At 41.8% G+C, this 17,966-nt stretch overlaps 1 protein-coding gene across 1 annotated transcript; it reads right to left on the reverse strand.

Annotated features, from left to right (window-relative positions):
• Positions 1–4,491: 4,491 nt before the first annotated feature.
• LOC148272775 (uncharacterized) lies at positions 4,492–10,623 on the reverse strand. Its single transcript, XM_088239587.1, has 2 exons — positions 10,155–10,623; positions 4,492–9,554 (listed from the first exon to the last, which is right to left on the reverse strand). Exons 1-2 carry the CDS (start codon positions 10,621–10,623, stop codon positions 4,492–4,494), a joined length of 5,532 nt encoding a protein of 1,843 aa, XP_088095713.1.
• Positions 10,624–17,966: the final 7,343 nt, after the last annotated feature.

The following is a 17,966-nucleotide window of genomic DNA, read 5'->3' on the forward strand; positions in this document are numbered from 1 at the left end:
ATGATGATGGGAAGAATGGTTCAGTTTTTATACTCGGACAAAATAATAAGATCCTGAAGGAGCCATACTCCCCCCACAGGACGTTTCCGTAATAAGTATCAGGTAACGCGGGCATTGTCATTGTCTTTTAAAATAAAGTTGAAATCTAAACAATTGAGATGTATATTGTATAACGCTTTGTACATTTGGAAGTGGGTTACTGACCAGTGACCATAATAAACATGATACTCTACTCGGTGTCTAGGTTTGAATCAAATACTTATTAAACAGGTCGAAAGAGAATTAGGTGGAGTAAAAAATTATTCCATAATATTAATATGTAGTGCCCATAGTATTAAGAATAGTCCAGAAACCGCATACGCACATCAAACAGAAGGCGACTCAACTACTCATAAATGAGTAGGTTTACGTTTTGACCCATTAGTTTCTTCGTAGACGTCGCTTAGTACGCAACTCCTGATTTGAAATCAACTATGCCGTCTTGTGTCCTTTTAAAGTGAAGAAATGCTGCTAGGATCTTAAAAAAACAGAATGCAATCACATTTCATGTGTAATTAGCTAATGAATGTATGTATAACAAATGCATTACTTAAAAAATAAATTATTTTTCCATCTGTCAGATTGTCGAAAAAACAAAATGGAAATTTCGTTAGTGTTGCCAGGGTAGTAAATTTTTTTACCCTACTTTGCTCATCTAATGAGAGAATTAATGAAAATTGAATCTCAAATTTAAAAACTCTGTGGTGGACGTTTGACCGATATTATCTTCAAAACATCAAATATTATTTGACATGATATAAAAATATCCGTTTCATGTCGAATAAAATTTGTTTTATATTTTAAGTTCAAAGTTCATTCATTCAATTACTCTTGTTAAATGACTCTTTGTCTATTCTGTTGTGTCAATCAATGTTTCCGCGTGCACAATAAAATGTTAGAGAAATTAACAGATTGCTTTTTGTAACCTTACATTTGTGTTATAGTTATATTCTTCGCGATCTGGCAATATTACCCGGTGACTTCAAGTATGCGCGCGGCGAAGGTGTGTCTAAGTGGGGGAATTATTGGACGCAGTCCTATGTATTCAAATATAATTCTACGCTCCTTCTGGACTATTCTTAATTCTATGGTAGTGCCTATGTACATATTTCTAAAATCTATTGATGAAATTTATAAAGAAAATTAAGTAAGTAGGTCCGCTGTCAAAGTGATGCAATAATTCTAAAATGATTGCTGTTACAAACTTATCTGATCGCTGAAAAATGTGAATTATTATTGAAAGAATTTGGCAGAAAAATATTTTAATAGCTTTAATACATTGCGGAGTAGGATTATGCAAAAATGTAAAACAATACGATGATTAACAAAAATGTTATTGAAAAGAACATGCTCCTAGGGGAAGGGAAGGGAAGAGTAAGGGGGGTATCCAGGGAGATGCCCCCTAGGCCCGGGTGAGATAAAGGTTAGAGGTTCAATTTTACGTTTCACATGACAATCCAGACTTTGAAATATTTTAGCAAAAAATTCGTTTTCTACTAAATGAAGACATGAGTGGATAAAGGTGTTATGTGACAAAAACAAGAAGCAGAAGTATTTGAGGTTAACGTTTCGAAAACCATTACAAATATTAATAAAACAACACCCTCATTCGCTCTCAAAATCGATTTTCTGCTACTTTTAATGGTTAAGTTTGCTTTATGTGAAATGGATGAACATTAAACTTAATCTATAATTTTTAAATGTATTTTTTTTTTACTTGTGAGAACGCCTTCATCCACTCATGTCGTCATTTTTTTTAAGTCGACATTGTTGAGAATCGTACATGAGACCTCATCAATGGTTACAAATAAAGGTGCTAAATTTACTTTGTTTCTTTGTTGTTCTCAATATGTGTTTTTTTTTATGTTTATATTATTTATGTCCTGAATTGAGTTGTTGTTACTCCTGGGAATGTAATAAATGTATTATGCCAGTAAAATACTTCGTGTTATATGATTTATAAATAAAAAAAAATTAAATTTTAAAAAATACGCTTACCTCTGTATATTTAGTAAAATTTGGCACGATGAGAATAGGTAAATTAAATATTTTGCTAGATGTACGCTTATTGTGTGTCCGGACGGAAGAAGAATACTGTTATGTGTGTGAAATAGAACTAGAACCCTGGACGAATATTTTTGACTCGACTACTCTCAGATGAAAATTAAATATAATATAATAATTTTGAAAAACGGAAAATGTACCAACACAAAAAATTTCATTTTTATACTCTTTCTAAAAAAAAACAAACAAATTGGTTTAGTTATGGGTGCGGAAAACGGGACAACAAAACGTCGATTTTGACGATTTTAGCCAGGCGTAATAAGTTTTTGCGTATAGTTGTCTTTTTTGCACAGCTTCAGGGAGGGATTTGCGAGAGAGTGACAGAAAAGCAATGTCCAAATATCTATTCATCAACATTGTCTGGCGCCGTGTTTCCTCTTGAATCCCTGGTTTCATAGGCCCATTTCACATGTGCAGCGCGTATCCATGCGACATCGCATAGTCAGTAGAATTGTATTTGTGTGTGTGAGAAGGGGATGGGGACTGCGGAACTATTTCATTCCTAAAGTATCGATTCGAATATTCGAATATCGATTCAAAGTTACGGGATCATGTATATATATAAATATACATACAAATTTCATTTGTATGTGTATATATATAAATATACATACAAATTTCATTTGTATGTGTATATATATAAATATACATACAAATTTCATTTGTATTTTCCAAATTATATACCTAACTTCTTTAAAATTTCATAACCTTGATTCATTGAAACACAGAAAAGATATCTTCAATCAGATCCTGCTTTACAAAACTGTAAATAATAAATTTGATTTCCCAGAACTAATTAATCTACTTGCATACCATGTCCCCTCTAGACGCACTAGACTGATATTTTCTATCTTCCTAACATTAATTCTGAAGATGTTTTTTAAATTAACTTAAACTTACTGTCTTTTTTTAAAAAGTTGCTTTTCATCGGTTTTTTGAATCCCTTGAAATATGTAGGTACGTAAATATATTTTACCTTTAAAAAAAATGGTTTGTGCACTTGATCATGTTTTTTTATTCTTTTTTATTTTAACTCTTACTTTTTAATTACTTTAAGTAAGTTTTTTTATTAATGTTAATATTATTTCCATTTATGTAAATACTAACTAGAAACTTTTAACATAACTTTTTTACTTCGATTTTAATTATTTAATTACTTTCATTTATGTTTTTTTTCCCTTACAATATTGTACTTAAAAAATTCAAATAGTTAATTGATAAACTTAGCATGTAATATAATATTTTTTTTTTTTTTTTTTTTTTTTTTTTTTATTTTCTTTTATTCAGGAAACATACAGTACAGTTACAAAGTTTAATATTTTACACAATTGGACTTAATTCTAATGGACCAGTGAAGTTTCCATATCAAAAAGCAATTAAATCTAATGTTAATTATGAAAGTATAAAAAAGAGAAGGAAAAAGAAAACATAAATGAAAGTTGTTTGAAAATTTAAATTTAAGTGAAAAAAATATATTTTAAGGTTTGTAGTTTGTAGTGAGTATTTACAAATGGAAATAATATTAAAAATGAAGAAAATTTGTAAGAGTAATTAAGAATTAAGAATGGAAATAAAGAATGAAAAACATACTCAGATGTAAAAATAAAATAAAATAGTAATAACATTTTTTTAAAAAAAGGAAAAACATAAACACATATGTAACGTACGCGTTACCACGATGAAAGTTTCGCCGGTTCGTCACCCGCGTCTGCCGCAGTCAAGCTTCCCGGCGTAAGTGGGAAGCCGCCCTCCCAGACAGAGCCAAAGACAAAGTCGGAAGGTAGGAGCACAGCTGCGCCGACCGCAAGTCAACCTCAATAGCCCTGAAAAGGACTTTCCACCCGGTCCAAGTGGTGCAGAGAGGCGAAGGCAGTCAGCAGGCAGAGCGGAGCGAAGAGCGAAGTGCAGGAAGGCGAACAGGACGGAGAACGGAATAAAACACGTGTGAACTGTTCAGAGTTAGGAACTCAACTGATTTAATATTTCCATTTGACCGCCTTATAAAGCGGTGCGCGTCGGGCTCCGTGAGTCGGCCATCCCACCCGCGCCGGCTGCCTCGGAGTGGTGGGGGTAATCTTTCCCCGCCACTCGCTACATGCCGCCGGCCGCAGGTGGCGTAAATACGGACGCTCAATGCCCGTACGGGCCATTTCGTCGGCAGCCGCGACGCGCGCAACATGACATTTACATAATATATTTTTATACATTTTATTCATTTTAACCTAGCTATTTTTCCCCGGTAATACTGAGGCCAGGCTCGAAAGTGACCATTTTATCTTTATTGAGAGCCCAGCCATCAGTTCTATACATTTACCGGGGATCCTTTCTAATTATTGTATTATTTTAATTTATTCGATTTTACGCGTCCGGAACACTCCCCCCGTGCAGCTAGTCTGTACTATTTTCCTGCTGGGCGCGTTGTTCCTCTTCCTTCATTAGTACGGCGATCTTCACCGCTGGTCTGGTGTAGGTGCCGTTGGTGGTCCGCACCTCGACGACTCGTACTTGTCCGTCAGCTGCTGGTTCTGCACGGGTGACTCTGCCGCGAGGCCAAGAATTCCGCGGCAGATTTGGGTCCATGATGAGCGCGAGGTCCCCGACCTGTATTGGAGGCGCGGGCTCGCGCCATTTCTTCCTGTGCGCCAAGGTGGGAAGGTACTCCTTCAGCCATCGGCGCCAAAACATGTCGGCCATTTTCTGGGCGATCCTCCATTGCTTATGAAGGCAGGCCCCTTCTTCCTTTTTGTTATAATATGCCAGAGTTGGCTGTGTGTTGGCTGACCCGAGCAAGAAGTGGTTCGGGGTCAGCGGTGCTTCGTCGTTGGGCTTGGTTGACACATGCGTGAGCGGGTGATTGTTCACGGTGTACTCTGCTTCAGCCAATATGGTTTTGAGGGTCTCCTCTCTTGGAGCCTGCTCGTTGAGGGTTGCGTGGAGGGCTCGTTTTACAGATCTCACGAGTCTTTCCCACGCTCCCCCCATATGAGGTGATGAGGGCGGAATGAATTTCCACTCAATTTTGCGAACTGTAAGTTCGGCGAGCATTCTGGGGTCCGCCAGGAGCTCGTCTACGGCCTGTTTCAGCTCTTTGTCCGCTCCCCTGAAGTTGGTAGCGTTGTCCGAGTATAACGCGTGTGGGCAGCCTCTGCGGGCGGCCATCCTTCTTATGGCCATTATGGCGGAGTCGCTTTCGAGGGACGACGCTAGCTCCAGGTGGATCGCGCGTGTGGTGAGGCAGGTGAACAGTGCCCCATAGCGCTTTTCTTTTCTTCGGCCGTTGGTGATCATCATCGGCCCGAAGAAGTCAAGCCCGCAGTGCGTGAACGGCGGCGTCCTGAAGGCCAGTCGGGCCTCAGGCAGTTGCCCCATCAGCGGGGGTTGGGGCCGGCTGCGCAGCATTTTACACAGCGGGCACCATCGTGTTATCTTCCTCACAGCCCCGCGGAGTCGCAGGATGAGGTAGCTGGCTCTCAGGTCGGCGATCGTCCTCTCGACTCCCGGGTGGCCACCCTTCCGGTGGCTGTGCGTGATCAGCAGCCGGGTGTATGGGCAGGTCCCGTCCATGATAGGCGGCGCGCTGCAGTCCTCTGCGAAGCTCTGTGCCGCTTGGATGCGCGTTCCCATCCGGATGACTCCCTCTTTGTCTAAGAAGGGTGCCGCTGCATGGAGGCGGCTGTGCGGCGGGATAGGCGCCTTTCGTCTCAGGAGCTCCAGCTCTTCTCCGAAAGCCGTCTCCTGGGACCGCTTCAGCAGCATGATTTCTGCGGCCCGTGTTTCTGAGGCGTGAAGTTCAAAGGTCCCCCCTGGGGACGGTAGGGACTCGTGGCGGCGGCATCGTGCGATGAATCGCAGCACCCATGCCGTCGCCCTGACGAGTCGGGTCCACGACGAGAAGCGCTGCACCTGGGGTAGGGCCTCCGTCCGTCTGATGTGGCCCACGAAGTGGCGGGGTTGTTTCCGCTCCAGCGTCTTCTCGTCCGGTTGTTGTAGTAACTTCTTCTCTTTCGGCCAGTCGGCTTCCCCTTTTCTCAGGAAGCCGGGGCCTCCGAACCATAGTCCCGACCTCGCAAGGTCGGGTGGGCCCTTGTCGCGGGTCCCTATGTCGGCTGGGTTGTCCTTGGTGGGGACCCATTTCCAGTCCCGTACGTCTGTGAGCTCGTCAATCTCGCCCAGCCTGTTTGCGACGAACGTGCTGTACCGCAGTGGGTCGGTTCGCAGCCAACACAGGACCGTGCTCGAGTCCGTCCAGAACACGGTTTGGGTGATGAGAGCTCGACTCTCTTTTTTTATGGTGGCGGCCATCCTTGCCGCTAGTAGCGCTGCCTGGAGTTCTAGTCTAGGCACTGACAGAGGCTTTAGGGGGGCCACCTTGCACTTCGCCATTGCGAAACTTGTGGTATCGGCCCCCACAAAGTATGCCACTGTGCAGCATGCCTGCTCTGACGCGTCGCAGAACACGTGCAGTGTCACGGGTTCTTTCTGCCCTTGCAGCGAGCATCTCGGTATTGTACAGCCGTTCGCTGCCAGCAGGTCGCGCCATTCCAACCACTTTTCGGCGTGGTCCGGTTGCAGCGGTTGGTCCCAACCTGTGTTTGTCCTCCAGATGGCTTGCAGCAATATCTTCGCCCGTATCGTGAGGCACGCAATGAAGCCTACTGGGTCGAAGATACTCATGGCGGCGCTCAACATGCCGCGCTTGGTGGGTCGCTCCGGGATGGCTGCACTTTCGGCTCCGTGCCGAAATATAAATAGGTCGCTCTTGGGATCCCATACGATCCCGAGGACCCGCTCCGTCATTACTTCTTCCCCTATGGTGACTGCTGTATTGGCCCGGTCGTCGGCCTTTACTTCTTCCAGGACATCTGGTTTGTTTGAAGCCCACCCGGTGAGCCGGAACCCGCCATTGCCGAGTACGAGGGTAACATCTCGTACCAGGCTTGCAGCTGTTTCTTCGCTGTCTGTGGCGTCTAGGTAGTCATCCATGTACATATTGTGCTCGATCGCCTCTGCTGCGGCGGGAAATTCTTTCGCGTGTGCTCGTGCGACTGTGTTTCGCACGAATTGCGCGCTGCTGGGTGAGCACTTCGCTCCAAACATCATGGACGCGAAGACAAACGTGTCGGGCTCCTGCCCGTCCTGCGTCCGCCATAGGAACCGCTGCGATTGCTGGTCGGCTTCCCGGATTCTTATCCGCAGGAACATCTCCCGTATGTCGGCCGCGATGGCTACTCGTCCCTCTCTGAAGCGGATCACGTTTCCGAGGAGGGATGAAAGCAGGTCAGGTCCCGTCAGTAGATGGTCGTTCAACGCCGTCCTCTGGAACTGGGCGGCGGCGTCGAACACGACCCTTATCTTGCCAGGCTTGTTGGGGTTTGTCACCGCGAAGTGGGGCAGGTACCATTTGCGCGAATGGTGGGCGTCTACCTCCTCGCGGCTTAGTTTGACGGCGTATCCCTTTTCAATGTAGTCCGCCATCTTGGCGCGATATGCGATCGCCAGTATCGGATCCTTCCGTAGTTTATTTTCCAGGGAGTGCAGCCGCTTCATGGCTGCTTGCCGGTTGCAGGGCAAAGAATCTCCGTCTTTCGCCCACAGTAAACCGGTCTCCCATCGTCCGGATGGTAGTTGTGTGGTTGAGCTGCTCATGAGCTCCGCCGCTCGCACATCTGCGGCGCGGCAACGTTCCAGGGTGGTTACACCTAGCGAGTCAACGGCGAAGCTCTTCTTTACCAGTTCCGCTAAGTCCCTTTCACCCTGGCCGTCTGGGGGTAATTCAAAGGCGGGGTGCACAGCCCCGCCGTAGGTGACGGCTCCTAGGGCCGTCTCGATGGTTAGCCGCCCGTCCTCTTGTAGGACTGGCGGGCCTGTAGATACCATTAGGGTGGCGTAATCAAGACCGATTAACATCTTCGGCTTGATGCCTGGCCCGTGTGTCTTGGTGCTCTTTCGGTTGCGGTGCGGCAGATCCATGACCCGCACCGTCTGTGCCTGGACACCAAATTCTTTGTTTCCTTTAACGAGGATTACGGATACACGCTGTGACTGTAGCGTGTCCGTGTTCCCACTGGCACCGATGAGTCTCAACTCCTCGCAGGCCCCGGTGGCGCCCACTGCACGGGCGACATCCTCCTCGAGGAGAGTTACCGATGAACCCTCGTCTAGTAGTGCGTGGATCTCCATTGACCCACGCGGGCCCTTCAAGGTTACTGGCACTACCTTGAAGGTCACTGGGACTTCCGTTCGCCTTGTCAATAAGACTTGCTCGTTCGGCGTACTGTCCACTCTCTCGCGGTGTAGTGACCGATGATGCCGCCCGTGGCACTCGTCGCACTTCGCCGCTTCACAGGTGGTCGTTTTGTGTCCCGGTTCTAGGCATCCGTAGCACACGAACTTGGCACGCACAATTGTCCACCTCTCCTCTACCGTTTTCCGGAGAAACTTCCGGCATTGTCCGAATGCGTGTCCACTCATGTCGCAGAACAGGCATTTTTTGTCCTGAGTGAGAAACACGTGCCTTTCTTGGGTACGCCTTTTCTCCACTCGGGCGGGTTCCGTGCTGATCCCGATGCAACCCGCATTCGGTATTGCACCGGTCAGTCTCGCTAGCCACAGTGCCAGATCCCTGGGGGTAGCTTTTCTCACGGTATCCGCTCGTGACATAATCCACATCATCCTCTCGACTCGTGGCAGCTTCTGAGTCATCTCGGACAGAAGCTTCGGGGAGGAGAGGTGGCTTCCATCGAGGCCCTCTACGGTCGATACGACGTTTCTTATCGCGACCGCGTAGTCCGTCAGGGCCTCCAGGGATGCGTTGTCGGCCAGTTTAGGGAGTTTTCTTATCCGCTCCAGTACTCTGTCCACGACGATCTCCGGGTGTCCAAAGGCGGCCTCTAACATCTTCACAATGTCCGGCACATTTCGGGGATCTACCAGCAAAGACGACACTGTGGCCTTGGCCCGTCCTGTGAGGGCTCGTTGCAGACGGAGAATGTTCTCCGCGTTTGTAAGGGAGCACATCTGTGTCGATTGATCAAATTGCGCCTTAAATATTCGCCATTCTAGCGGGTCGCCGGAGAATTGCGGTAGATCCCTAGCGCCGGTTTGCCTCGCCATGAACGTGTGCCACTCCGGCGGCTGTCTGTATTTCGTCACAGGCTCGCCGGTGGCACCCGGCGGCATGTATTCCGTGGGTAGCCCCTCTTGTACCCACGCGCTCACCGGGTCACGAAACTCGTAGCCCCCCAGTGGTATAGTACGTGCCGCTACGGGCTCGCCTGGCCCGGCGGCGTAGCGTACGTCGGCGTCCTCCCTTCGGCTGTGTGCGGGTGGCGCCTCATTGTCCCGATGCCGCTCATTGTAGCGGCCTTGTAAATGTGCGTTTGTCGCTCCGGCGTAGGCCGGCTCAGCGGCGTAGCGTGTGTTGGCGGGCTCCTTCATCCTGGAGTCCGTCTCTGCGACCGGGTGCCTCCGTGGCACCCCGTCTCTCACCCGGCCGCTGTCGTAGTGGCTCGGCGGAAATGTGTACGCCGCTCCGGTGTCCTCCGGATCAGCGGCGTAGCGTGTGTTGGCGGCCTCCTTCGTCCTGGAGTCCGCCTCTGCGACCGGGTGCCTCCGTGGCACCCCGTCTCTCACCCGGCCGCTGTCGTAGTGGCTCGGCGGAAGTGTGTACGCCGCTCCGGTGTCCTCCGGATCAGCGGCGTAGCGTGCGGTGGCGGCCTCCCTTGCTCTGAAGGCTGCTTCCGTGTCGGCGACAGGGCGCTTCCATGCGGCCCCGTCTCTCACCCGGCCGCTGTCGTAGTGGCTCGGTGGATGGATGTACGCCGCTCCGGTGTCCTCCGGATCAGCGGCGTAGCGTGTGGTGTGGCGTGCGGCGGCGGCCTCCCTTGTGCTGAAGGCTGCTTCCGCGTCGGTGACAGGGCGCTTCCAAGCGGCCCCGTCTCTCGCCCGGCTGCTGTCGTAGTGGCTCGGCTGCTGGATGTACGCCGCTCCGGTATCCTCCGGATCAGCGGCGTAGCGTGCGGCGTGGCGTGCGGCGGCAGCCTCCCTCGTACTGAGGGCTGCGTCGGTCCTAGACGCGTCTGACGTCAGCGGCAGCGGCTTGTGAGCCGGTTCCGACGTCCCGTGCGATGTGAGGTCCCTCTCGATGGTGGGCGTGAGGGGGGTTGCCATGTCTCGTCTGGCGTCCTCTCTCGCGTTGGCGGCCTTCAGCGCGGCGATGATCTCGTTGAGGCTGCTCACCTGCCTCTCGTGATGCGCCTCGCGTTCCTCCATCTGTCGGCGAAATGTCGCCGATGAGATGGACCGCTCCGAGGGTGCGGATCCCTCGTCCGAGTCCTTTTGTTCCTCCAGAAGTCCTTGATGAGGCTCCTCCTGGCAGTCGTGTGAAGGCCCTGGCTGGGGCTCCTCCTGATGTGCTCGTACAGACCCCGGTTGGGGCTCCTGAAGCTCCTCTTCGTGCTCCGTGCCGGCGTCTCGACGCGTTCCCGAACGCGTCGACACAGGCGATCTGTTGACCGGCATGCTGTAGGTGTGTTGTAGACTGGAGACCACTGGCGACGATCCTTAGCTCCGAAGGACCAAATGTAACGTACGCGTTACCACGATGAAAGTTTCGCCGGTTCGTCACCCGCGTCTGCCGCAGTCAAGCTTCCCGGCGTAAGTGGGAAGCCGCCCTCCCAGACAGAGCCAAAGACAAAGTCGGAAGGTAGGAGCACAGCTGCGCCGACCGCAAGTCAACCTCAATAGCCCTGAAAAGGACTTTCCACCCGGTCCAAGTGGTGCAGAGAGGCGAAGGCAGTCAGCAGGCAGAGCGGAGCGAAGAGCGAAGTGCAGGAAGGCGAACAGGACGGAGAACGGAATAAAACACGTGTGAACTGTTCAGAGTTAGGAACTCAACTGATTTAATATTTCCATTTGACCGCCTTATAAAGCGGTGCGCGTCGGGCTCCGTGAGTCGGCCATCCCACCCGCGCCGGCTGCCTCGGAGTGGTGGGGGTAATCTTTCCCCGCCACTCGCTACATGCCGCCGGCCGCAGGTGGCGTAAATACGGGCGCTCAATGCCCGTACGGGCCATTTCGTCGGCAGCCGCGACGCGCGCAACATGACATTTACATAATATATTTTTATACATTTTATTCATTTTAACCTAGCTATTTTTCCCCGGTAATACTGAGGCCAGGCTCGAAAGTGACCATTTTATCTTTATTGAGAGCCCAGCCATCAGTTCTATACATTTACCGGGGATCCTTTCTAATTATTGTATTATTTTAATTTATTCGATTTTACGCGTCCGGAACAACATATTTATTTTAAGGGATTCAAAGAAACGATGCGAAGAATCTTTAAGTGAAATATAAGACAGTAAATTTAAATTTAGGTCAATTTAAAAAACACCTTCAAAATTAATGACACATTATAGTAAGAGCAGCAATATGTTGATTTTATTTATAATATAAGTAATTAAAAGTAGTTTAAAAGTATAACAAGTATAAAAACATGCCAATGGCAGCAGAGAAAAAAGAAAAAATAAAGAAGGAATAACAAGTATGGCAAGTAATCATTTAAAATTTCATTTAAAATATGTAAACTTCACCGGTCCATTAGAGTTAACTCTAAATTTATGTACTATAAAACCACATTATTAACACATTATAGAATTTATACAATGGTTTCAATATGTCGGTACAAATATATACATTTATATATAATGTGTACAATTACATTATGAGGATAACTTTTACTGTACAATAATAATATTTATGCTAAGTACCTACTTGTTACAATGTATCAGTATTATTGTACATGTTAGGGAGGGGGACTAAATATATTGTGTGAGGGTGTGTATTTACTAAATATATTGTGTATTCATGTATGGGTGTGCATATATGTGACAATGTGTAGTGAATATAAGTTGACTTATTGAACAATGATTGTCAAATAATAATTGTTTTTTTCAAACCTTTATGAGGAAAGCTATCAACCACCTTATCAATCGATTTAAAATTGTTAAGAATGCTCTGGCCTAAAATCCAAATTCAAAAATATGTAAAAATTTCAACAAAGTAATAAAAAACAAAAATATAAATATATATGTAAGTACTCATATACACACATACGATTACATCATTAAATTATTATTGAGAATAATATTCCGGCACCCTCCAACATACCCGTCAAAACAGCATTTCCAATACATGAAGGTGCTGGATATGAGACAACTGTACCTAAAAGAAGCACTTACACGCTTTTGGTCGAACAATGAGGGGAGGTCTCAGCAAAATGTCCGTACGAGGTTTTCCCAAAGCATGAATTATGACATACCCAAAACCCGTACGACTTTTGCTCTTTCTTTTGCTTTTGGAGGATCTTTGTGAACACCATATGCTCCAACTAGGTAGCGGACATAGAATGATGATGATGATGATGACTTTTGATAGGTTGACTATCAAACAATTAGTAAAAAGTTAGTGCAAATACCGCTTTTTCGCTATTTCAATCAACTCTATTTGATGTTCAAACGTGTATCTTGAAAAGAATTGGTCCAAAGAAAAAATATATATGAACATTTTTAATAAATTTTATTTTCTTAGGCTTTCATATTTTTTATATTAAATCTATAGGGACGTAATTAAGAGCAAAAAAACTTTTTTTTTTAAATTGCGGCATGAGCGGTGGTCGTTCAAGGTCACACACGGTTTTACTAACCTTTGGGAGCCTGAGCCTGAGGGGGTACTACGAATACCCCAGCTAAAATGCTATAAATACGTCTTAAAAAAATATTTTTAAAATGTCTTTATAATTGTAATGGTATTGTTTATAAAACTGGTTCATAATATTTCCAGTTTTCTGCGAAATTCATACATTTTTTCATAAAATACTGCTGCGATAATATTTGATATGGCAGCGCGCTCCTCCCGCTGCCACGTTTTGGATACCACTGATTGAAATTACGCCACTAGCTAGCGGGGCGGTACGGCGGGCGGTCGGGAGAGGGATGAGCGAGTTCGTAAACCATATACAGCGTGTTTGTTAATTTATTTGAATTAATTTTAAAAACTAAAAATATTTTACAAAATAATATAGAAAAAAAATCACACAGCTCAATCTTAATGTGTTTAAAATTGTTGGTATGTTTCCCAAATAAAATACAATAAAGTATAACACGGCACGAATTCCTTTTATCGGTTACATAGGTAGATATATTATACAATTTTACAGAATACGACGACTAAAAATAAAACAAAATAGTAATTTCTATTACTCCACAGTAACTCCATGGCAAAAAAACTTTGAAAAATCACTAAATCGATTTAAAAAAAATTAAGTACAATAAAAAAAAACTCGAGACCTTAAAAAATCTAAAATACGAAATCAAAAAACTTGAAAATCAAATAATCAAGAAAAAAAACTCAAAAATCGAACAACGCCGTGTAAAAATTTATATAATATGCAAAATTAAAATAAAAAAAGTTAATTTGGACGTAGGACTAATTATGTTATGGGAACGTGTTGTTGAAGTAGAAGGTAGAATATTGCTCCATTGGTAAGCAGATTTAGAAGCGAAGACGTTTTCTCCGTCATTTTGGCTGTTTTCTTCTAAATTAACACTATCCTGGTCGAAATAATCAGATTCATCGTAATCTTCGATTACAAAGTCATCTGTTTCAGAAACATCATCTGAAGATTCTTACTCTAAATCACTGTCATCACTGGAAGACACTTCAATATCCGTATCGTTTAGAAGCTGCTCAATAACATCATCCGTCAAATTTTTTCTACTCATTTTGAGATTGGTGAAGTAAAAAAAGGTTTTATAAATTTTAAAAAATTCACTTATTATTCAAAAAAACACCTTTGTATGCAAAATCCAATGCGCAATATCCAGATAGCTAAATATAAAAATTATGTTTATTTGAAATTATTAGTCATAATAATACTTTTTTCTAAACACCCTTAGCATGCAAAATCTTACTCGCGTAAACTGCAAATTGACCGAAGTATCAAAGATCACTAAACTGTGGAGCAAATAGCAAATGAATTGTGATGCATGCTGTTTGCGCGGGGGGGAAACAAAGACAAATGTGAATTATTATTAAAAGAGTTCCGCGGAAAAATATTTTAATATCTTCGATACATTTGTAACATAATGGAGTAGAGTTATGCATAAAATGAAATCAATATGATGATTAACAAAAAAGGTATTGAACAAATATGCTACCTGGGGGACCCCAGATACCCCCCTTAGGCACGGGAGGGCTAAGGGCATTATGTCCACCGATCCTGTTAAGTTTCAAAATATGATAACTTTTTTTGTCAAAAAAATTAAAAAAGTACACACCGAATGACCTTGAACGTCCCATACTTATAATAAATCTTGAAAACCACCCGATGGATCTAAACCTGGTTTTCACTGTCATGTAACGTGTCCTAAAACAAAGCTACTTGTATTTGTTGCATCTTCGAAAAATAAAAATTAGTACGTCATATTCATTTCTTACCGAAAATTACCTTAAAATACCGCGGAGATTTTACCGCCTTGCATCTCGAATTTATTGCGATACAAGTAAATATCGTTTTTGCTACCATTTATGCTTGCAATATACACATGTATGTTCATAAGGATGAATGACAATATCCGACTAAGACCCTCCATATAATCTTTCAAACTCACAGTGAAAGGGGCAGTGAACGTAATAAAGTTAAATTGAATTGAAATAATATACGAAATTAGAAATTTCAAAAGATCTACTCATTTATTGACCAAAATATTGTTTTTTTTTGAATGAGTAAAACCGATAGGAAGACCCACAGTCTTTAAAACGGTTTCGGGTATGTGGAGGAATGTACTCCTGCTCCGGGGAATTACGCTTTCGGGAATTTTCCCGCGGTACATCATTACTTGCACCTCCAGTACCTTATGCACCATTGGGTGCGAATAAGAGTTTGATGGTGATGAACATAATGTCATTGTATTATTTTAGATGTTTGTAAATCTAATATTGTGGATCATCGTAATATATAATTTTTATTTGAGAATAAAAAATACTGTTTTGTAATCCACTGTGTTTGCTTACACAACCGAATATATAATATATGTATTATGTATGTTTACTTGTTAAATAACCCTAAAGAGGGAAACATTTTGTAGCCGAAACTAGACAGTCAAATTGTACAAAAAAAAAATCTTTTTTTTTTGTATAATTTGATTGTTTTGGTAATTTTGTTGATAGTTAATTTTCTGCTTACTAAAGTTGAAGGTGTAAACAAGGACTTATACACTCGCATACGTTAATGTTTATTGTATGCAATTATTACTTTATTATGTCTATATAATGATTTAAATCATATATACATTCAAATTAACAATGCACTGGCCTATGCACCATTAGGTTCTGATAAGGGTTTGGTGATAATGTATTTCAATATAAATTTTACCGATGTATATATAAATTTACTTTAATATAAAGAAATATTCGTTTTTATAAACGATAAATCGATATTATTATCGAAACTTATTTAAACGAATAATGGCGGTACATTACTTTTTCACTAACACATTCGTAAAAACTCTTTGCGATGTTCTTATGAATATTTTTAAACCTGTTATTATAATCGAATATTTTATATCAGTTTAAAAAAAAAAGGTATTTATTTAAGAGCAATATTTTCCGAATAATAAATAATTTACATGAAAACTAAAAACTGCACTAATAAGTGCATATTATTTATTTATACCCTTTCTAATTTATATTATAAATAAGTGGGTTATATTGGTCATTTTGTTTATATATGTATTTTAAGTTTAAGTAAAATATTATTAAAAGTGTTTGCACGTAATTGATGAAAAATAAGTAGTGCATTTTTTTATTTTAATGTTTCTGTATATTATTTTTCATTGTTTGTAAAGCAAATAAATACATTAATGTCAGGCGGGATGGGATCTCTATGAAAACGACAGATATTATTTAATAATACGCTAATTAGCAGCGTGGTTTATTTACATTTCTGTGCGTTTGACTTAACGGTTCCTAATTTATCATTTCATTTGTGAATAAAAACTAGCAGATTTAAGATATATACGAATTAAAACATATAAACAAAATTTAAATAATAATACGTTGTGTATAAAAATACTTATTTAGTCATGTTTTTTACAATAAAAGGAACATTATGAAAATTCATCAAAAATATTTAATACGTTCGGTATTTTTTTACTTGTCTAAATCACTCTATAGCTAACAATATATTGAATACTTAAAAATAATACAGTTATTTTTCTATTAAGCTAACGAAATAGTAAAAAAAATCAATGCCAACCTAGCCAAATAAAAAATATCTATCTTTGCTCTTTTGCCTAAATTTTGGGTTTCTGCCTGATCAATTTCAATATATGAAATTCAATTTTAAAAAACATGTTAGGTTTTTAACACAGAAAAATAATTTTAGTTTAGTTAAATTAATTTATCAATTTTTGAGACCAAATCTCAACTCCATAGAACCAAATTCCTGTGTGTTGAAAGCAAAATACAAAACAATTGTGTTTATAAACAAAATGAACAAAAAATCTTTTGAACATAGGGAACAAGATTTTTTCTAATCAGTGTGAACTCGGATATGAAACTAGAAATAAAAATGAAGTAAGTCTGCCATTTAGTAAGAAAACAAAGACACAGAACTCGTTGGTTCACCGAGGTGGACCATCAGAAATAAGAGTTTAAGGAAAGACCATTAGAAATAAGAGAACAAAAAAAAATCATTTCATTTGAATGTTAGTTGATAAAACATGTGTGTAGCAGATAAGTTAGCTCTTAAAAAGTGATTGCATTCGAGTTGGTCTTAAAGAATTTTTTTAATTAGTGAAATGTTAATAATTATTATATATTTTAATAACAATTCGTCGTCGTCATTCCCTTTCCGTACCTAATGGTGCTTAGATTACTGCAGTGGTACACAAATCGCAGCGTATCTTGATCATTTTTTGTTACATGAAGGTAAGATGATCAGTCTTACGCTTCAGGTACCAGTCCAGGCACTATGAAATATTCTGGTGGGAAAACACCTTTTTAAATAAATATTTCTTATCAACCATGTCGGGAATCGAACCCGAGACCTCTTGCATGGGAGACAAATGCGCTTATCATTACACCACGAGGCCGACTAATAATTATATATAGGTTAATATATTAGCACATTCATGTATTGTGTTTGTACTATTACAAAACAAAAATAAAAAATAAAAAAAAATATTAAAACCCATAACTTTATCAGACAAGAAAAGCACGAATATAAAAATGTAAAGTTTTGAAGTGACAGAGGCAATGTAGCATAATGTATTTCTTTATATTAAATGAGAGCTACAGACAGTATTACATATATGAAATAATTACAGTTTTGAAAAAAATGCCTCAAAAGTATCGAATATTTCAATATATATATACATTTATAATTATTTTTATTTTATTTATGAAATATATAATACATATCTAAGATATTATACTCCCAGGAATTTAAAAAAACCTCATTTGGGACCGTAAATAAAAATGAGACATTTTTGTGACAATACATAATATCATACATAGTAAATACATCCGAAATTGTAAGAAAACAAAAAGAAACATAGAGCATAGTACTTTACACCATCTATATAAATAACATTAATAACTATCACTATCAAAAAGATTTAAGTAATATTTTTTAATACGACACTTTTGAATTGGCTATTCGATTTTTCGTGTTTTAATATTTATTTAAAATTCGGAATGGTCAATACTTTCCAGAAACCTTTTTCCGAACTTCGTTGAGCAAAACTTAGGTACATGAAAATTCCCTGATTTACGCGTTATTATTATTATATTTATCAAAT

This window comes from Micrasema longulum, unplaced genomic scaffold (genome assembly GCF_059751315.1).
Source record: "Micrasema longulum isolate JH-2025_06_02 unplaced genomic scaffold, ASM5975131v1 h1tg002193l, whole genome shotgun sequence".
NCBI lineage: Eukaryota > Metazoa > Arthropoda > Insecta > Trichoptera > Brachycentridae > Micrasema > Micrasema longulum.

What these genes read in the sequence shown, in the direction of transcription:
- LOC148272775 (XM_088239587.1), bottom strand. Translation starts at nt 10,623, where the DNA reads ATGCCGGTCAACAGATCGCCTGTGTCGACGCGTTCGGGAACGCGTCGA. An exon ending in TAGGACCGACGCAGCCCTCA is followed by an intron (nt 9,555 to 10,154) that starts GTACGAGGGAGG and finishes ACCCGGTCGCAG; the next exon opens with AGACGGACTCCAGGATGAAG.